General features: G+C 40.8%; 2 protein-coding genes across 2 annotated transcripts in view; one reads left to right on the plus strand and one right to left on the minus strand.

Moving 5' to 3' along the window:
* Nucleotides 1–22,188, plus strand: part of Fpr2 (formyl peptide receptor 2) — a 59,435-nt gene that overhangs the window by 26,269 nt on the left and 10,978 nt on the right. The window contains exon 5 of the mRNA XM_041653485.1: nucleotides 5,698–5,792. The gene's annotated coding sequence lies outside the window, so the exon portion shown is untranslated. The remainder of the gene's footprint in view (nucleotides 1–5,697; nucleotides 5,793–22,188) is intronic.
* Fpr1 (formyl peptide receptor 1) lies at nucleotides 5,195–6,286 on the minus strand. The gene has a single exon (XM_041653484.1). It carries the CDS (start codon nucleotides 6,284–6,286, stop codon nucleotides 5,195–5,197), a length of 1,092 nt encoding a protein of 363 aa, XP_041509418.1.

The following is a 22,188-nucleotide window of genomic DNA, read 5'->3' on the forward strand; positions in this document are numbered from 1 at the left end:
AATGCTGCTTACTAGCCCGCTTGTTTCACATGACTTACTCAGCTTGTCATTGCATCTTCTTCTTCTTTAAAAATCCACTCATTTTTTATGAATATTCTGTTTATAATTAATTCATCATTGTATATATGTGCATTCTTTTTTAACCATCATACATATTATGTCCAAAAATTTAAATACTAAACATTTTGAATTTTGGAAAACTTATCTCCAACACACAGATAAATATATGAATCTCTATAATTAAGAAAAGGACCAGTAATGATTCAGATAGTTTCTGACTCTTTATCTCATTTATACTGATATAACGAGATGGAAGAATTTTGTTGTGTTTTAGGCTAAATTTAACATAAACCGCTCCTTTCACATTTCATGTGTGGCTCCTTATTAATTTTTTAAAGGCTCACTTCATTTAAGGATTTTTATCCCCGAATGCAGAGTTTTCAACCTTTTCTCTACCTCTTTCTGTTTCTACACTGTTTGGAAGTGTTATTCACAGTGGATAAACTGCAAGCATAATTCAATTTATATAAAAAAAATCAGGTATTGGCTTCTAGAAGTGGGATATTTCACAAAGTAGACTTTTTTCCTTTGTGTGTCTGCCATTCCTTGCTTCTCTTTCTTGGCTTCTAATAGAAATTCTACTTCTAAAGTAAAACTGTTCCCAATAAAGAAAGAAATAAGATTTATATAACTTTTTATTGAAACAGAAAAAGGAGGCATTGTGGGATTTCCCTGTCTATGCTGTGATTACCATTAACGAATAAAGAAATTGCTTTGGACCTATAGCAGGGCAGAACTTAGGTAGGTGGGGAAAACTAAATTAAATGTTAGGAAAAAGAAGGGCAGAGTCAGAGAGAAGCTATGCAACTCCACCAGATATAGATGCTGAAACATTACCGGGTAACTACAGCCTCATGGCAATACAGAGATGACTAGAAATGGGTTAAATTAAGATATAAGAGTTAGCCAATAAGAAGCTAGAACTATTGGTCCAAGCAGTGATTTAAATAATAAAAAAATCCACTCATTTTATTTTATGAATATGAGTGTTTTGTGTATGTACGTCACATGCGTGTGCTTGGTACCTGAGGAGGCCAGGAGGAGTCAATGGAATTTCTGGAACTGGACTTATAGAAGTTTGTGAATCACCATGTGGTTGCTGGAAATATAACTCAGGTCCTCTGCAAGAGCAGTCAGGTACTCTAGATCACTAAGCTGTCTCTCCAACTGAACAGCTTTCCTGTTATACAATCCAAAACTACTCACCCAGGGGTGGCACTGCACACAGTGGGCTGGGCCCTCCCACATCAATCATCAATTAAGAAAGTGCCCTGCAGACCTGCCTACAGGCCAATCATTCATTTTACAAACCAAAAGACAGAAGTTCAGAGAGATGAAGCCCTGAATTCCAGGAGTCTGGACGTCTCTCTCCCGTCACCTCTTCAAGTCATCCTAATTCTTTATTCTAGGAATATATATGTCAGACACAGACTTTTTCCTCCTGATCTAACTTTGTGGTTTCTCTGGGATGTGGTCATCTGTAGAGTGTGTCTCAATCTTCAGGGATTTCTGAACAGAAATGAGGAAAAAAAGGGGGAAGTAAGTGTAGGGCTACTTGAGTAATAGGAAGTAGGTTTCTATCTGATTTTCAAATAGCAAGGGATGTGGTTTTACTGTGTCAGTACAACTAGTGGTTAAGATAGAACCCCATGGAAATAAGGTCCCGCCCATTCCCCTCAGTCCTAAACTCTTTACATTCTCAGTTCACCATAACCAAGCTTCCGTTCTCATGGTATTCTTCACTTTGGCTGTTGTTTTATTATGCTGAGATGGGAACTAAAGGGAAAAATCCTATTTATTTATAGCACTTGTGTAAACAGATGTATGTCCTAAACAATTCTCCTTTGTGTGTGTGTGTTTGTATACCTTCGCAGAGCTGTACTATTTGATTCAACTTTGATACTGTACCCTGGGTTTAGGGCAGCCTAGAGATGCTAATTACTGAGTTAACAGCTCAGTACCCTTGGGCTAGGGATATCAGTCTTTTAGTAGCCTGCTTCCTGATAGTCAGGAAACTCTGCATTCCATCCCCAGCACCACACAAACCAGGTGTGGTGATGTGTTTTTAATCCTAACATGCAGGCAGGATGACCTGTTCATGGACCGAGGGAGATGAAAGGCTCAGGAGGTAAATGCTTGCTATAGAAACATGAGGACCTGATTTCAGATCTCCAGAAAGTCTTTAAAAAGTAAGGACAGTGCGCACCCACGATGCATGATGCCAGACCTAGAGATGGCCAAGACAAGCAGAACTCCAGAGTGCATTGGCCGTCTGGTCCAGTAAATTGTTAATCTCTGGATTCACTGAGAAACTCTTTCTCAAAATAAGGCAAAGAGTGAAAGAGGAACATATCTGATATTGACGTCTGGCATCCAGATGCATGTTCAGACTCAGACACGCACAGACACAGACATGCAAGCATGCACGCACACAAGCACACAGAAGTTAAAGGTCATCTTTTACATGGAATGTATGAGACCCTGTTCTCCCCCTCCCCACAAATGGGCTTTCATAGAGTTAAATACACATCTGTCTGACTTGGTTGCAAATCAAGGATTTCCTCAGTTTTTTTTTTCTTGGAAAATTTTATTTTTCCCATTTCTTTGTTAGTTCTTTGAGAATTTCATGCAATATACTTTGCATATTTATCCTATCATCTAATTCTTTCCAGAACTTCTCCTCTCACTTCCTTTCCCTTCCCTCCCCTCCCCCTCCCTACTTGGCTTTGCATCCTCTTATTTCCTTTTTTAAAAAATAATTTATTTAAATTTATTTTATGTGCATTGGTGTGCAGGTATCATATCTTCTGGAACTGGAGTTACAGACAGTTGTGAGTTGGCATATGGGTGCTGGAAATCGAAAGAAAGTCCTCTGGAAGAACAGCCAGTGCTCTTAACTGCTCAGCTATCTCTCCAGCCACCTCTTATTTCTTTTTAAAAAAGCCCATCCAATAAATATAATAAATCACATACTCTGTGATATGTGGCCTTCCAGTGGAGCATGGTTGATCTTCCAGAGATCAAGCCTTAAAGAAAGACACTCCTACAATCTTCCAATTGCCAGTAGATCCTCAGTTAGGCATAGTACTTCATGCTCACCTCTCCTTTCCATACTGAGATTTGGTTTGGCTTTAGCTTGCATGGGCATCATAAACCCTGTAGCTTTGTATGTGCAACTGCCCTGTGGTGCCCAGAAAACACTATTTCCTTGTAGCCAGCTGCCACCTCTGACTCTTACAATCTTTTTGTTCCCTAACACAGTCTCTGTTTCACAATGATCCCCTGAACCTTGAGAGGATTGCGTGTGATATACATTTTCCATTTGGGATTGAGCATTCATTAGTCTCTTATTTTCTACATCTTAACCAACTGCGGATCTCTGTAGTCCTTATTATCTCCAGGAAAATGAACCTTCTCTGATGAGAGCTGAGAGATGCACTACTCTGTGTGTAGAATGATACTCACTACTAGTTGGTTAACACTATGTCTAATTAGAATAGCAGTCGAAGGTTCTCCTCTAGGGCCTATAACCTCTCTAGTCAGAGGCTCATGGCTCTGATCATGGTGGCAGATACGGGTTTTGATTTTTGTAGTGGGCTTTAAATCCAATAAAAATGTTGCTGGTTAATCTCGTGATGTTTATGCCAGTATTGTACCAATGGATATGACTTGTCAGAATGGTTGTTAGTTGAGCTCTCAGTGCTCACCAATGGATAAGCCTGCTGATTCCTTTCTAGTGGCATGCATAGCACCTCCTAGCACTATATAGCTGTGCTGCAGATCTGTACAGATCTAATAAAAACAGCCTGTCCCTGGCTTCAAAGCAAACCCATTGATCACTGAAACTGACTGCAGACCTACAATAATCTCTCAATAATCCCACAATAATCACTGCAGTAGAAAGCATCTTCAACAAATGGTGCTGGCTAACCTTGATAGCCACATGTAGAGGAAAATAGCTGATTCCTTATTCTCACTCTGCACAAAACTCAGCTCCAAATGGTTTAAGGACTGCAACATGAGACGTGAATCTGATACAGGAAAAAGCAAGGAATGCACTTGAACTCATTGGAATAGGAAAAACTTTTAAAATAGAACCTTAAAGTACAGGTGTTGAGATCACCAATAAATAAATGGGACCCAATGTCACTAAAAAACTTTTATATAAAAAAAAAACTTTTATACAACAAAGAACATAAGCACTTAGGTACAGAGGCAGTCTACAGAATGGAAAGAAATCGTCATCAACTGGACATCTGACAGCAGATTAGTATCTAAAACATACAAAGAGCTAAAAATCAAATAAGTAAAATAAAAATAAAAAAGCTAAACATCAAGAAAGCAAACAACCCAATTTAAAGACAGATTTCTCAAAGGAGGAATTACTAATGGTTACAAAACATTGAAATGAATGTTGAAAATCCTTATCTAGCAGGAAACTATTTTTAGATTTCATCTTACTCAAGTCAGAGTGGTCAAGATCAAAAGAACTCAAATGACAACAAACCCAGGTGTGTGGTGGGGGGCTGCTGGTGGGATGGTGGTGTGTGCTGGGTGGCACTTATTCACTGTTGCTGACAGTAAAACCTGGAGTACCGTTCTGGGTTCATTCACCTTGGAGCAGGTACTTCAAATACCAGATACTGTACAAACTGGGCTAATTTGGTTGTAGCTATCCTGAAAGCCATGAGGGAAAACACTGGTCTTATGAGGGCAAGTGACATGATATTTCAATTATTTAAAATATTTCAACACAAGGGATCAGGAAATTGTGCAGTTCAAGGGTTAGGAGTCTTTCCCCTTCTTCCTTCATTTTCTAAAGTAAACATACACACATTAGCCACAGAAGGACACTTAGGAGAATTTGTGGGTTTACATCCTGTGAGGGGACTAGAGGTGGATAGTATTAGTAACAACACTATAGCACTAACTGTCATTTATAAGTATCTCAGACTAACAAGAAAATGTATGTTCTTTTTGCCTTTTCTCTTTATTGACTATCTTGGGTTGAGGTAATAAAAGTCCAAAAATTCATTTCAGGTTTTTTCTAATGAGTGTATAGGTCAACAGGGAATGTCTATACAAAGCACACGGGAACTGAAAGCAGATAAAGCTTAACGTTGGGGCTCTCTCTTCACACTGCTTGTACATTGTCTTTAGAAGGTAGAGAGGAGTTGGTGCTCAAGTTGGTGCCTGTGTCACTGGTCTGGGCTGAGTCCTCGCTTAGAGCCCTCTCTAGACTAGCTGGCAGGGAGTGGATTAGTTTCTCTCTGAAGTCCTGGCCCATGAAGACATAGAGTATTGGGTTGAGGCAGCTGTTAAAGAAAGCCAAGGCGCTTGTGACATTCACTGCAACCATGAGGTTTGGAGTTATACCATTCTGGCCTTCACGGACTCTGATTGTGGCTATTAGGGCCACTATCTGATATGGGCACCAGCAGAGGAAAAAGGCAGCCACAACAAAAGAAAGGACCCGCAGGGGACGGCTGGATTTGATCAGGCCTTGCCTGTGCATTTTAGTGGCTATGAGCCCATAGCAAATGGCTACAATAGACATGGGTGTGCTGAACCCAATGATGAACCTGATGATCCCTCTGACAGTAAGCATGGTGACTTGCACCTTCTTCTTCTCTACAGGGTCTTCGGTCCAGGGGGAGAAGTCAAAAGTACACATTGTTTTCCCTGGTTCAAGTATATTAGGAACTGTGGTCACACGAATGATAACTGGCAAGGTAAGGAGAAAAGCACAAATCCAGGGTACAATGATTGCTTTCTTGGCCAGGCTCACGGTTCTGTGGTTCTGAGCCCAGACCGGATGCAGGACACAAATACAGCGGTCTAGTGCTATGAGGGCGATCAGGAAGACACTTCCAAACAGGTTTATGTCGACTATGGTAAATATGAACTTGCACATAAACCAACCAAATGTCCAGTGCCCTCCCATGGCCCTGGAGACAATGAAAAATGGCAAAGTGGAGGTGAAACAGAAGTCCGCAACTGCCAAGTTCAAGTAAGAGATGGTGGTGACTGTGCGTACCATGCGGAAGCCGGCCACCCAGATCACGAGCCCGTTGCCCAGCACGCCAAGGACAAAGGTCACTGCAAACATCAAATATGAGAAGACATTCAGAGCAATATGACCTGCAGATACTGACTGGGTCCTTGCAGACATACTCAAGGGGTTCCCTGAAGACATATTCATGAGAAGAGAGATGTTGGAGTCCATGTTGTTCACACCTAGAGCATTAAGAAACAGGGATATTTGTTTGTTTGCTTATTTATTTATTTATTTATTTATTTATTTAACTTTTTCTGTTCTACTTGAGACAGAGTCTCAGTACACTCCTTTTCTGGCCTAGAACTCTCTCTATAGACAAAAGTGTATGCAATCTCACAGAAATCTGCGTGCCTCTTTCTGCCTGCTGGGATGAAGGGTGTTTACCACCATGCCTGGCTTTAGTTTTCTTTTCATTTACTATGAGTGAATGTTTTCTTCGTATGAATTCGTGCATATGTGCACACCTATGTGATTCCCTGAGGTTGATGGCAGGCATCTTCCTCTACCACTCTTCCTCTTTATTCATTGAGACAGGGTCCCTCAGTTTAACCCAGCACTCAGAGCAATGGCTAACCTTGGTAGGCAGATTACTCTGGGGATTGGCTCTCTCCACTTTCTGAGACTGGAATTATTGGTAAACCACTATGCCCAAATGACATTTACATGTTTTTTTTTGGGATCCAAACTCTGGCCTTCACATTTGTATGTAAGCACTTTAACTAGTGAGCCATCTCTTCAGTACCGATCTTTGAAAATGCCAAGAAAGGCAGTTTTCCTTGCCTTTATTGTACTGAATCTATTTTCCCTCTGAGCCCCTCACACCCAAGCTAGAGTAAGTTTCCACTGCCTGACATGCTTACTCATGTTGTTAACCTCTCTTTTTTGTTTGCTTGTTTTTGTTTTTCAAGATAGGATTTCTTTGTGTAGCCTTGGTTGTCTTAGAACCAGCTCTGTAAACCAGGATGGCCTCCAACTCACAAAGATCCACCTGCCTCTACCTCCTAGGTGCTGGGATTAAAGACATGTGCCACCACTGCCTGGCTGTTGTTAACCTTTTACCAGATAGGGGAAGGTAGTGCCTATGTTTCCACAATTGCTAATATGCCTTCTACTCCAAGGCAACTACTTGGCTGATGTAGATCCTTAACTTACAAGGGGTGGGGGGGACACCCTCAAAACTGGATGAAAAACATGTAGATTGATGTGGGAGTGATTTCTTATTAATAAAGAAACTGCCTAGACCCATTTGATAGGCCAACCCTTAGGTAGGCGGAGTAAACAGAACGGAATGCTGGGAGAAAGAAGCTGAGTCGGGGAGTCGCCATGGTTCTCCCACTCCAGACAGAAGCAGGTTAAGATCATTCCTGGTAAGCCAGCTCGTGGGCTACACAGATTAATAGAAATGGGTTAGATCAATATGTAAAAGCTAGCCAATAAGAAACTGAAACTAATGGGTCAGGCAGTGTTTAAAAGAATACAGTTTCCGTGTAATTATTTCGGGTAAAGCTAGCTGGGTGGCGGGACACAGCCCGCCGCTCCGTACTACAACAGTAGATAAAATTTGTGTTCAACACTTCAGCACAAGATCAAGCCAACAGGATGGGTCAATATTCCAGCAGGCAGTCCTTACTGGACTGTTAAAAGCAGAAAAAGAGGACATGGTGGCAGAGGGGTGTGTGTTGGGTGGTGTATAAGGACAAGAGTGTGAAGGTGATTGTGTATGCAGCTGTTGAAGAATAAATAAAAGATATGGTTAAAAAAACTTGTGTTCAAGCACGAGTTGTACACACATTTTACAACCGTGTTTCTCGTTATAGCTAGAATATAAAGACAACCTGCCCTAGTTTGCCTTCCAACAACAATTTGTGAAGAAAAGGGTTTGTTTCAGTAAATATTTTATACTCCATAATGAAGAAAAGTCAAGGCAGGAAGCTGGAGGCAGTAGCTGAAACAGAGGCCATGGAGCAGTACTGTCTTTTGGCTTGATCTTGTGGATTGTTCAGCACGCTTTCTTGTATAAAAGAGGACCATCCGCTCAAGGGTAGCACCACACACAGTAAGCTGAGTCCTCCTACATCAAAAATTTTTTTTTTGAGACAGGGTTTCTCTGTGTAGCTTCAGTGCCTGTCCTGGAACTAGTTTTTGTAGACCAGGCTGGCCTAGAAATCACAGAGATCCAACTGCCTCTGCCTCTCATGTGCTGGGATTAAAGGCGTGTGCTACCACTGCCTGGTACACTGCCTGGCTACATCAAATTTTTAAAAATTTATTTATTATGTATTGAGTGTTCTGCCTGCATGTATGCCTGCATGCCAGAAGAGGGCACTAGATCTCATTATAAATGGTTGTGAACCACCGCGTGGATGCTGGGAATTGAACTCAGGACCTCTGGAATAATAACCAGTACTCTTAACCTCTGAGCCATCTCTCCAGCCTTCCTATATCAATTCAAGAAAATGACACACAACTGGTCTACAGCCCTATCTGATTGAGGCAGTTGCTCAGTGGGAAGAGCATTACTAAGTTTGAGGCCTGTATTTTATACGATATACAATGAGACTCTCTCTAAAAGCAAACCAACATAATGAAGAACTAGCACATGGTATGACAGATATGCTTTAAAGGTATAACACAAAAGAATCCAGACATGAAATGTCATATGATACATTATTCAGATTATAACAAATATCCAGAATAGTTAAGTATACAAGAAGCAGCATGTTAGGGGATACAGAGACCTGATGTAGGGTGTGAGAAGAATTATTGCGCAAAGGATATGGAATTTGTTTTTCTCTGAGTGATGCAATAATTCTAGAATTAGATAGGGGAATGGCTGCAAAACATTTTAAATGCACTTAATGACATTTAATTTTCAAGTGGTAAAATTTAAACTGGGTGTGGTGGGGATGTACACTTGTCACCTCAGTTCTTGGGAGACCAGGGCAGAAAGATCTTGACTCTGTGGCTAGTAAGGGCTACATAGTGAGTTTACGACCAGACTGAAAGGCATGGCAAGACCTTGTCTCAGGAAACAAACAATAAGGGACTGAATTGCTCGGTCAGTAAAGGGCTTGCCACAAAAGTGTGAGAATGTCAGTGTGGATGCCCAGCCTACATGTAAAACTGGTAAGGTGGCATTTGCCTGTCTAAAATTCTCAGTGGTGGAGTAGCACAGATAGAAGCCTCCTTAGGGAAGCCAGTCAAACTGGGTGTGTGACCCCCTGGTCCAATGAGACACCTTGTCTCAAAAACTGAGGCTTGTGGCTTTTTCATGCAAGCAGCAACAGCAGCAGCAGCAGCAGCAGCAGCAGCAACAACAACAACAACAAAAATACATGGACTTTTGTTATATGCATTTTACCAAAATAAAGAAAATATGGTGTATGGACATTAAGGAACTGGCAGAAGACAACTTCAGTGACCCAGAAAGACAGTCACAAACCCATCACTCTTTAAAAGCACTTCATTATACACCTACCTTCTTTCTTCTTAGGGCTTCAGTAGAGACACCTCTCTTCTGCTTAGAGGAGATATTTATATGAGTATTGGCTTCTGGTGACATCTCTGAAATTGTCTCTTTTATAGTATTTCTTTTATATTTGAAAGTATAATATAATTTCATTATTTTCCCCCTTCCTTTTTCTCCTTCCAAATCATCTGTCCCATTTGCTCTCCCACCCTTCCCTGCTCTTTTTCAATTGCATGACCTCTTTTTTCATTAATTGCTGTTATAGCATACTCCCCCCCCCAAACACACATAGTGTTAAATAGAACCTGCTCAATCTGTATGTTGTTACTTGCATATATGTTTCCAAGGGAAATCATTTGATATTGGATAACCAATTAAAATTAGCTTTTAAAAATCAATTTAAAAATTATTTTCTAATTAGTTATATGTGAATATCAGTGTGTGAATATGTACATGAGTGCAGATGCCCGAAAAGGCCAGAAATGATGGTTCCCAGTTGCTACCTGCCTGACTTAAGTGCTCAGAACTGGACTCAGGTCCTCTCTAAGAGTAGCAAGCACTCTTAACCACTGAGTTGTCTCTCTAGCCACTTCTCTAAGGTTACCCTTGGAGGAAGGAAATGATGTTCTCTCTGTATGTGAGATCTCAAGATGCTCTAGGGTGGGAAAGGACAAGAGAGAAATTAGACTTCCAATATGTGGTAGGTATGAAACTTTACTGGATTAAGTATGCAAAGAATTGCTCGTGTCAAAAATGACTCCCTAATATTAGCTGTAGACTTCCTTAAATGGGGGCAAGGGGTAAAATAAGTTAATAGCCTTGGATGTGAGTCAGTGATTGACAAGTAGAATTTACTGAATAATGACAGGTGTGTGTGTGTGTGTGTGTGCGTGTGCATGTGATCATGCATGCAGAGGTCAGAGGTCAATGTCTGATGTCTTCCTTGATTACTCTTTACCTTATGTTTTTTGAGACCAAGTCTCTCACTAAACTTAGAGCTACACTGATTGGCCAGTGCGTTCCAGGTGTCTGACCCTCTCCTCTCCCGTCTCCTATTGCTGAAGTTGAAGGCCTACACTCCTGCACTTGGCCTTTAAGTGGGTGCTGGTGGTCTGAAGATAGGTCCTCATTGACTCCTCTGAGTGAGCAATCTCTTCAGTCAGAAGTTCTACTCTTTTTTTTTTATCATTTACATTTGTGAAAATGAAAAAAAACAGACCTGAAACATAAAATTAGCATCTTATAGTCACTCAGTCTCTCAGTCTGAAATTTCAGCAAATGCCCTTTTCTGACCCTGCTCTGGCACACCACCTTTTTTGGAACAGGAGCTGACTACCATAGTATCAAGTCTAATTTGAGAAGGGAAAGAGCAACAGTGACCCTCAGGATTGAAAGTCTATGGAGGAAGGAGCTTGTGCCTCATTAATAATGTTTACAGTTCTTGACTACATGCTGAGGTGATAATTTGATTAGATAAGTTTATATAGTTGGTGAACAAATAGTGGATTAAAATTAATCCCTTCGCATCTCCTCTGTTTTCCTCCTTCCTCCATTTCTCTCTCTCCCTTCCCCTCCTCCTGTTTCACCTAAGTTCTTTTGTATCCCTAATTGACCTGGAACTTTCTGTACATAATAGACTGGCCTTGAATTTATAACAGTCCTATGTCTCTGCTTCCAAAGTGGTAGGATTAGAGATGTGTGCTATCAAGCCCAGAGAGCTCTCATTTTCCTTCCACTCTTCTCACCCTCCTTTTCTTCACCTGTTTTGGTTTTGTATTTTGAGAATGGTCTCATGAATCCCAAATGTATAGACTTAAACTTCTGGTCCTCATTCTTCTACCTCCCAAATTCTGGGATTGTTGGTATGCACAATCTTCAATTTTTGTGATGCTGGGTTTTGAATGCAGGGCTTATATGCTATAGACACACTCTCTTCCTGCTGAGCTACAACCCCAGTCCTGCAATTTTCTTTATTTCTTTAAAGCAGCCACAGGAGAGCCTACAGTCACACTTATAGCTCACATTATTATTGAATCTCAATGGTTGACTCTTTGAGAAACAATTTGGAAGTCTCTCCTCTTTACCCACATTCCACCAACTACAAACCATCAAATTGGGCTGAGTGCTGTTTGTTCTCAAGAATCTCTGAGGCAACAATAAAGAGGATTACAAAATTAACAAGAAAGATTTTGCAGTGACAGGACAGAACATGCAAGAGCAGAAGAACAATGAGAAATGGCCCCACCTATGGTTGGCGAGAGAAGAATGTGGTTTGGAATGAATAGGAATGTTGTTAGCCAATGTTTAGGGAAGCCTTTAAACCTGCCAATCACTGTATCACCTTCTACAGAACCTGATAAAGCCCAACTTGACTGAATAGGAAAACAACTAAAATTAGTAGTTCCGGAGGAGGCAGAGGCAAATTTTGCAACAGAATCCATGAAGCATGTGGGGACTGTCTTCTTGCAGGCTCATCACTGCTCTCATATATGCTCTTTTCTGTGAACTTCCTATGACTTATAAGAACAATTTTGTTCTTTCTGTCTTGTGGTTAAAGCTTTGAGCCTTTTCTCCACTGACCCAAACACAGACCATGCTTTTCTTCATCTTCCAGCAAAGCCACTATCCTCCACACTCCTGAAGGACCTTCTGTGGCCCCACATCTGTGACCAGAAGACCAGTTTTCTAGCTTCAGACCTTCCCTCTGTTCATTCCTAAAATCCTTCCCAATTTACTTTTCTCTAGGCTATCCCTCACTAGTGCACATTCAGCACTTTTTCTTGATTCCTCCCAATGAATGAGCACATCAATATGCTCTAGAACACAGCATCTTTAATATAAGTTATCATTCACTTTTATGTCACCTTTTGTATCTCAACCATGCCTTTGACTTTCTTTTGCAGCAAAACATCTGAAAGAGTGATATATATTCCTGCATTTACCTCTTTATCTTATATTTCACTACAATTGAAATTACTTATTCCTTTTCTTTTATCTGTTTAGACAGGCCCTCACATAGTCCAGGCTGACCTTGAACTTACTGTAAAAGCCAAAGATAACCTTAGATTTCAGCTTCTCTTGCATCTACAACTTCAATATTTAGATGGCATGAGTGTGCCACTGTGTCTGATTTATGTGATAGTAGAGAGAAACCTCAGTGCTTGTTAAGCAAGCACTCTGTCTACGAAACTGCATCCCCATCCCTCTATTACACAGACCAAACTCTACTCTGCCACCAATCAGCTGTCTCACCAAGTTGTGCAGACCCTCAGGCAAAGTTTTCTCACCTGTACTTTCCAACAGCTTTGGGCCTTCTTCCAGACAGCTCTAAGTCTGATCTTCTAGAGACAGTGACCTGTCTCCAATGGCCCAACAGAAAATATACAAAGGAACGGGGGAGGGGTAACAGAACAGAAATGTATTGGGAAACAGGAAACAGGAAAACAGAGCTTCCTGTGATTTGCATTGACCATAAGATAATACCCAAATTACATTTTTGTCTCAAAAGCATTTGGTGACTGGACTGGATCCTTCTTAGACGCTCAAGAGCAAGAAACCTTTTCTCTACTTTCTCAATGGTGGGATATAGATGATCCAACCTTCCCTATATCAAAGGTGAAGGGATCTCAGTGTTCAGAAACCTCCTCAGCAATGGGGAAGAGGAAGAGGTTACGGGAAAGTGAAAGACAGAGATAGAGGGAGAGAAATAGAAATGAGAGACCCAGAGAAAAGAAGATTAATGTGAATAATTCAGACAGTCAGAGATACCCACACATTCTACACTTAACCACAGTCGCCAAGGTCAGTCCCATAAGAGCCTACACTTCTACCAAGTCACCTTGATCATTCATAACAGACACCCTTTAGAAAGTTTCCAAGGTAGAAAGGTATTGACTTTTTCTGGAAGGGTATCACCCCAGGCAGGACACCAGGGACAAAGAAACGTAAAGAACATGCCAGGTTCAACTTGGCCTCCCTGGCAATACTTACAAAAGTATACATGTGTGAGTATTTACTTATAGGGACCAGGATGACTCAAAGGCTGTTGCATCACCAAAAGCCCACCATTCCTGAGTGACAGTGAAGAAACATAGCCAACTTGGAGCTCTCTGCAGCAGAACTTGCAGGCAACTCTTCAGGTTGGAGACTCTCTCACAGGCAGGCTGGTTAGTCTCCAGGCAACTTTGCATCTTCTCTTCTCCCAAGCATTTGTTTACTGCTTTCTTAATCTTGTAGAGGGTCCTATATATTTTGTAAGTTTCTGCCTGCCTAGGGGGAAATGTTTTTTTTTTGTTGTTTTTTTATTCTATTTTTTAAATTAATTAATTTATTTATTAAAGATTTCTGCCTCCTCCCCCGCCACCGCCTCCCATTTCCCTCCCCCTCCCCCGATCAAGTCCCCCTCCCTCATCAGCTCGAAGAGCAACCAGGGTTCCCTGATGTGTGGGAAGTCCAAGGACCACCCACCTCCATCCAGGTCTAGTAAGGTGAGCATCCAAACTGCCTAGGCTCCCCCAAAGCCAGTACGTGCAGTAGGATCAAAAACCCATTGCCATTGTTCTTGAGTTCTCAGTAGTCCTCATTGTCCGCTATGAAATGTTTTAAATGCCTAGAACCTCAAGCATCCTCTCTCCAGGGTGGAATAGCTCAGTAGGAAAAATATTGGAGCATGCACGTGAAGTTATACAAAGACACGAGGAACTCACAAGGAATTGAGTGGTAAAGGATATGGGACCCAGTCATGACAAGTTCAACAGAGGCCTGGGTCTCAGTAATTTACCCTAAGGTAATACCTAGTTCCAAGAAAGACTACAAACTGAGATTACCCAGGCACCACGCAGGAACAGACCCTCCAAAGGAAATTCCTAATGTTCCAACCATTGTAGATAGGGTCACTGGCCAGCACACACCCATCACTTTTCATCAGTGCACCCCTAGACAAATGTCAGCCAATCAGGGGTCCTGGACTTTAGAAATCCCTCACTCCAACCTTTGCTACTTCCAAATCCCAATGCTAAGTGAGCTTGAGGCTTTCTGATCACTCCAATAGGTTGGACACACAGATAGTCTGAGTTTGCAAACTTATGTAAAAATAAAGGCTCTTTGCTTTTACATACAGGACCCTGTCTCCTAGGTGGTTTGGGAGGGGGGGGGGGCTCCTTGATCTGGGCATAACAAAAGGACATCACTTTACATAGTGAAGAACCCAAATCCCAAGAGAAAACAAGAAAGGGGATAAGTAGAGAGCAACTGTTGAACAGACCGTGAGGTCATTTGAAGTCAAATGGTTTGATGGGAGTCCCCAACAGCTCTTTCAGAGCCCACCACTTCTCTTCCTGAAGCACAGGGTGGCTTTGCTCTTTGCTGCTCAATAGACTGCGATTACCACACAGTACCTGTGAGATTGCAGAGGCATGCGTGTATGCAGTAGAGTTTAGAGGGTGAAGAAAAGCAGGAAAGTCCCAGGGTGGACTTCTTCTTTGTGTGACCGCACTTACACAATATAGGTAAAGCCAAAGGAAGTGGCCCTGGGCTGTGGTGGATTGGAAAAATGCCTGTTTGAGATACTAATTCTCCTGTCAGAAAACAGACTACTGGCAATTCCCTTTGGGAACTGTGAAAGTTCTCAGAACCTGGGCTGGATTGGTCACTAGTTGGGTGACCATTTAACCAGAGCTGAGTATTTTCTATTAAGGGTGAGAAAGTCAATATTTAATACCTGGTAGGCTTCAGGGTCCTCAGCTCAGCTTTATGGCATGAATACACAGATAATATGCCAACAGTACATCATTTAATAACACAGCAATTGGATTTCACATCACTTCACATGCCATATTTTATTCTTCTTTAGGCCAAAAAAAAAAAAAAAACCCAAAAACCCACAAACAAACAAATGAACGGACAGGAAAACTATTCCAGGCCTGCAGGCTGTACAAAAACTAGTGTTAGTGGGCCTAGAGAAGAGAGCTAAATGGTCAATAGCACTTGATGTTCTTACAGATCACAACAACTGAACAGGTGGGGACTGGATGTGACCATGATTTAAGAGGCTCAGTCACCTCACCTGTGACTTCAGAGTCATAATAGTGATAAAATTAATTTTTATTTCAGTACATGTACCACAGATTCCAGTGTAATAAATATTATCGGCATCTTAGAAACCATTCTTATCTGCTGACATTCTTATCTTCTGAGTAGACATTTCTGTCACACCTCCCTCTACGCACAGTCTGCAGCTCAGACTTTGCTCTTGAACTGTAGGCACACCTTAGGATCACTTGTCCCTTCAGATCCACCTCTAGAATTTCCTCTCATCAACTTTTTGCTTAATCCTGTCTTCTCTCCTAAACTGGGGTCTTCATTCTCAAGTTAAAGTCTAAACTCCCACTCCATTCAGAATGTGAATGTTCAGAGTTAGGGCGTTTAAAGAACTAATTAAAAATAAATGAAGTCATAAGGGTGGGACCCTAATCCAATATAAGTGGTGACCTTTTGATAGGAGAGAAACACCAGGGTTGTGTAAGTTTACAGAGATGTCTATAGAAGGACACAGATGGCCATCTGAAAGCCAAAGAGAAGCCCCAGGACCATCATCATGATCTGGACCACCAGCATCCCTAAGTATGACAAAATGAGTTGCTGGTTTTTTTTTTAAATTTATTTATTTATTAAGGATTTCTGCCTCCTCCCTGCAACCGCTTCCCATTTCCCTCCCCCTCCCCCGATCAAGTCCCCCTCCCTCATCTGCTCGAAGAGCAATCAGGGTTCCCTGACCTGTGGGAAGCCCAAGGACTGACCACCTCTATCCAGGTCTAGTAAGGTGAGCATCCAAACTGCCTAGGCTCCCACAAAGCCAGTAAGTGCAGTAGGATCAAAAACCCACTGCAGACCCACATGGGAGCACCGGACAGAAATCTCAAGGTCCAAATGAGTTGCTGTTTTTTAAAGACGCCCAGTGTGTGATGCTTTGTAATGACAGACTTAGAAAACTAACCCATGCTGCTTTAGTTCAGGGATTCCTACCTTTTTTTTTTTTTAATAAATCTTTATTTACTGCATATACAGTGTTCTGCTTGCATGTATACTTACAAGCCAGAAGAGGGCACTAGATCTCATTACAGATTAACATTCCATTTTCATTAACATTAACATTCCATTTTCAGATTATCTATCTATACTGAGTATAATCTCTATATATCTAAAGAACCTGATTAGTCTAATTATAAATGACAAACTTAGATGACAATTAGTCTATATAATTCTCAATATCTATCTAACTTAAAGAATAAGACAATAAACGACTGTGAAACAAATGAGGACAATGACCTCCAAATATAAACAATGTACAAATATACATTGCAGTAGGTAAATATATATCAATACACAAATATTATATAAGTATCTTAATCAGAGGTAGAAATGTACACTGCAATATGGTAAATATATACAATATATATATCAATACAATATATGTCAATACATAAAAATGTTTTAAACAGAGGTAGAAACATGCATGCGTACAATAGTCAATCTATACCAATATATTTGTCTATTATTCCATCATCCCTCTTTTTTTTTCAAAATGATCCCTGAGCTTATAAAATTCCTCCCCCAACCCTCAATCATATACTAATTATAATCAACCCCTAAATGATGTCCCTAAACCCAAGGGCAAACTTTACTGGGAGAGGGGACGTCGTTCTCTAGAATTACTTCCAGCTGTCATAGGGGCGACGTTCTTTCTGGGGGATCCTGTGAAAGTAAAATGATGGTTAAATTTCAAGATAATGTCTTTTAAAATTGCAAATAGTCTCTGAGTATTTTCGTGCAGGTCTGGCCAAAATGTTGTATAAGATGTGCACCATTTCAGCTAACCAAGTTGGAACTGTCTTGTGCAGCTGGTACCCAAAGCAGGTCTTGTAGTAGCGCTATCAGTATCATGACGTCATATCAACCAGGTGGAGTTGTTGTTATGGGGCCCCATCTTCTTCCTGGAAACTTCAAATGTCACTTCAGGAAAAACTCATTGTTCATTATGAAAAACTTAAACATTAATCATATAGACATATATATATATATATACATATATTCAATGAAAGACATGATAGATATATTCAATGAAAAGTATGATAGATATGAAGAAAAGCAAAGATGTTTTCTAAACTCATATTTCTTTCTGTCCCATATCATGGCTCTTGACATGAGACAGAAACTCCAGAAACTCTGGGTTTTTCTCTTACTAACAGGCTTGGAATTGGAGAGGGACTGAGCCAGAGTCCAACTTCAAAACCAGCTTTATAAATTTAGAAATATGGTTTAATATTACTTACACAACCCATTCAGTTGTCTTGATATTTCCTATTGGGTAGGTATTTTTCCATCTGTCAGTATCCAAACATCCAGGGTCCCTTGAATTTCTCAAAGATGAGTGTTTTCCTGTGGAGATAAGAACAGAACCCTGCCCCCATTCTACATGTTTTTCTTACCACCTGTATGAATATCATCGTTGTGGATGAGTTGTCATTTCTCCTTTCCAAGAGGTTTCTCCTCTTCAAATCGAAACTTTATTAATTTTGATGGTATCCACAATTTTTCTTCTCCTGTGGAAACAAGAGCAAAACCCCTTCCCCAACGTAGCACATCTCCTGGCTTCCACTGAGAGGTCAGCACATCTTTGAAATAAATCGGTTGATTTAGTTCAGCAGACTTTTCCATTATCCAATGTCTTTCTGCTGCTGTCGTTCCTTTCTCATTAGCGTTAAGAAAATTCAAGGTTAATAAAGCATTATGTAATCTATTTCTGGGGGTATTTTCAGTCCCTTTCTGTTTGTTCAGCATATCCTTTATAGTACGATTTGATCTTTCTATAACTGCCTGACCTGTAGGATTATTTGGTATACCTGTAATGTGTTTTATATTATAATAATCAAAAAAGCGTTTCATTTTCTTAGCTACATATGCTGGACCATTATCTGTCTTTATTTGCGCAGGTATACCCATGATGGCCATAACTTCCAATAAATGTGTGATTACTGAATCAGCCTTTTCTGAGCTCAGGGCAGTAGCCCATTGAAAACCTGAATACGTGTCTATGGTGTGGTGTACATATTTTAATTTGCCAAATTCTGCAAAGTGGAACACATCCATCTGCCAGATTTCATTCCTTTGGGTGCCCTTTGGATTAGCCCCTGCAGGCAGTGGCGTTTGGTTATAGAAAGAGCAAGTAGGGCATTTCTTTACAATCTCCTTAGCTTGTTGCCATGTAATTGAAAACTCTTTCTTCAAACCTTTGCTATTAACATGATGTTTTTTATGAAATTCAGAGGCTTGTAGCACACTACCAATCAATAATTGATCAATTTCTGCATTACCTTGTGCTAGAGGACCTGGCAGACCCGTATGGGATCGGATGTGTGTTATGTACATAGGGCAAAGCCTGTTCCTGATCAAATCTTGAACCTGGAGGAACAATGAGGTTAGTTCAGTATCATCAGGTATAAATTCAGCAGTTTCAATATGTAAAATAACTCTTTCTGCGTATTGTGAATCTGTAACTATATTAATAGGTTCTTTAAAATCCCTTAGCACCATAAGAATGGCATATAATTCCGCCTTCTGGACAGAAGTATACGGACTTTGTTCCACCTTATCCAAGTCTTCTGATTTGTAACCTGCCTTCCCTGATTTATTGGCATCAGTATAGAATGTACGGGCTCCAGTTATTGGAGCATCACGGACGATTCGAGGAAGAATCCAAGAAGTTCTCTTTATGAAGTTAAGCCGCTTGCTTTTTGGATAGTTGTTATTAATGTCTCCCAAAAAATTAGCACAAGCTCTTTGCCATGGTTCATTATCTTCCCATAATTTCTTTAGTTCATCAGCAGTGAAAGGCACTATAATTTCTGCTGGGTCTATGCCTGTTAGTTGACGAAGTCTCAGCTTGCCTTTTATAATTAACTCAGAGACTTTTTCCACATAAGTTTTCAGTTTCTTACTTGGTTTATGTGGTAAAAAGATCCATTCCAAAATAATATCATCTCTCTGCATTAAAATTCCTGTAGGAGAAATTTTTGATGGTAGTATGACGAGAATACAATCGAGCTCTGGATTCACCCTGTCCACATGTGCCTGTTGTAATTTTTCCTCAATCATTGTCAGTTCCTTTTCTGCTTCAGCTGTTAATTCTCTGGGACTGTTTAAATCCTTATCACCATCCAAGGTTTTGTTCAAATGAATTATTAGATCAGGTGTTATTCCAATAGCTGGTCGTAGACTGGAAATGTCTCCTAACAGTCTTTGAAAGTCATTAAGAGTCCGTAGGCGATCTCTCCTAATTTGTGCTTTTTGTGTCTTAATTTTTTGCAAACCTATTTTATAACCTAAATAATTAACAGAATCTCCCTTCTGAATCTTTTCAGGAGCGATTTGCAATCCCCATTTAGGTAAAAGTATCTTTATTTCTTCAAACAGTCTGTTCAAGGTATCCATGTTTGAATCGGATAACAAGATGTCGTCCATGTAATGGTATACTATAGATCTGGGAAATTTCTTGCGTATTATTTGCAATGGTTGGTTCACAAAATATTGGCACAGGGAGGGGCTATTTAACATACCCTGGGGGAGAACGGTCCAGTGGAACCTCCTCGAAGGTTGAGAATTGTTATAAGTAGGCACTGTAAAGGCAAATTTTTCTCTATCTTCTTTTTGCAAAGGTATAGTGAAAAAACAATCCTTTAAATCAATAACTATGAGAGGCCATCCTTTTGGTAATAAAGAGGGCAAAGGAATTCCAGATTGCAGAGGGCCCATAGGTTGAATAACCTTGTTGATGGCCCTGAGATCTGTCACCATTCTCCATTTACCTGATTTTTTCTTAACCACAAATACAGGAGAATTCCAAGGGCTGTTAGATTCTTCTATATGTCCAGCATCTAATTGTTCTTGTACCAGCTGTTCTAAAGCCTGTAACTTTTCCTCAGCTAAAGGCCATTGCTTTGTCCATATTGGTTTCTCAGTCAACCATTTTAGAGGCAAGGCTGTTGGTATCTCTGAAGGGACATCAATTGCTTGTTCTTGTACAGCTCGAATGGCCGGTTTTCTCCGTTTGTAATATCTTTTAATATTATTCTCAGAAATATAGGCTCTAGATTTAGCAGGAATGTTAATTTCAGTATTATCTGAATGTTAATTGTTAAATCTCATTACATTGTTAATGTTAATGTTAATGAAAATGTTAACAATGTTAACATTAACATTGTTAAATCTCATTACAGATGGTTGTGAGCCACCATGTGGTTGCTGGGAATTGAACTCAGGACCTCTGGAAGAGCAGCCAGTGCTCTTAACCTCTGAGCCATCTCTCCAGCCCCCAGGGATTCCTACCTTTAAGGTGACCTCAAATCTACTCAGTTCCTACAGTGTATTAAGGAAGATGGCCACAGAATGGAGGTGTAGACCAGTTAGCAGGGTGATTACCTAGCCTGCCAGAAGTCCCGTATAAACTGGGTGTGATAGTGCATGCCTGTAATTCCAGTACTCGGGAGGTGGAGAAAGGAGGATATGGAGTTTAGATGTATACTTGGTGTGTTTAAAGATATCTTGTGATATATGAGAACCTGTTTTCAAAATATAGGCATAAGAGAGGCGGGTGGGGACATGGAGAGAGATAGAGACAGAGGCAGAGATGTAGTGGTACATATAGAAAGAACATGACCAAGACACTGTTTTTGACATTTTCCTCACTATGGTTGTGGTGATTTGTGGAGGCGTGACCCTGGGAGGTACCTCTGCTCTTGCAGGGAGGGGTGCAGTAGGTGGGATACAGACAGCCATGTGGAGAGAGCTTGTATAGAGTTTATTTAGTGGATATTGGGAAGGGTATAAGGGTAAGGGGGTTATGGAAGAATGACAGAAAGGGAGAAAGGGAGGGAGAGGAAAGAAGGGGGAAGGGAGATGCAGAAGCTGCTCTTCAGAAGAAGAATGGAGAGAGAGAGAGAGAGAGAGAGAGATAGAGAGAGAGAGAGAGAGATGGAGAGGAGGCCTGAGATTAGCTTGCCTTAGCTGGAGGGAAGAGGGGCAATTGGGGGTGGGCAGAGTTTGTCTCTTAATGGGACAGGGTACCCAGGTGACAAGACAGGCCAGCAGATTTATAATTACAGCAAAGGTAGTGTCTATGCCCTTTCTTGATACTTTTGAGTCAGGAAAAAAACTGAATTGGTGGGTCCCCCCAGTTAGTGTCCACAGAAAACTGAGTAATTTTTGGGTGTGGAAAGAAACCCATACACATGATGTTTTAATAGGCAGTGGGGCAAAACTGCGTCATCTCAGTCTTCATATATGTAATGCCTGCACCCAAAGAGACAAGAGGAGATATCTGGTCTCCCTAGATCTGGAGATATATGCAGTTGTGAGTTGTTTGATGTGGGCACAAATGAAACTGGGTCCCCTGGAAGAACAGAGTGCTCTTAGCCACTGAGACATCTATTCAGCTACTCTCCTTTTTGCTTTAAAAGCAGATTTATTTATTTATGTTTAAATATATGAGTTTTTTTTTGCCTGCTTGTATGACCGTGCATCGTGTTTGTGTCTGGTCCCTGCAGAA

The sequence above is a fragment of the Microtus oregoni genome, unplaced genomic scaffold, assembly GCF_018167655.1.
Source record: "Microtus oregoni isolate MIOR12 unplaced genomic scaffold, Mior012 000006F_ref0000085, whole genome shotgun sequence".
Lineage (NCBI taxonomy): Eukaryota > Metazoa > Chordata > Mammalia > Rodentia > Cricetidae > Microtus > Microtus oregoni.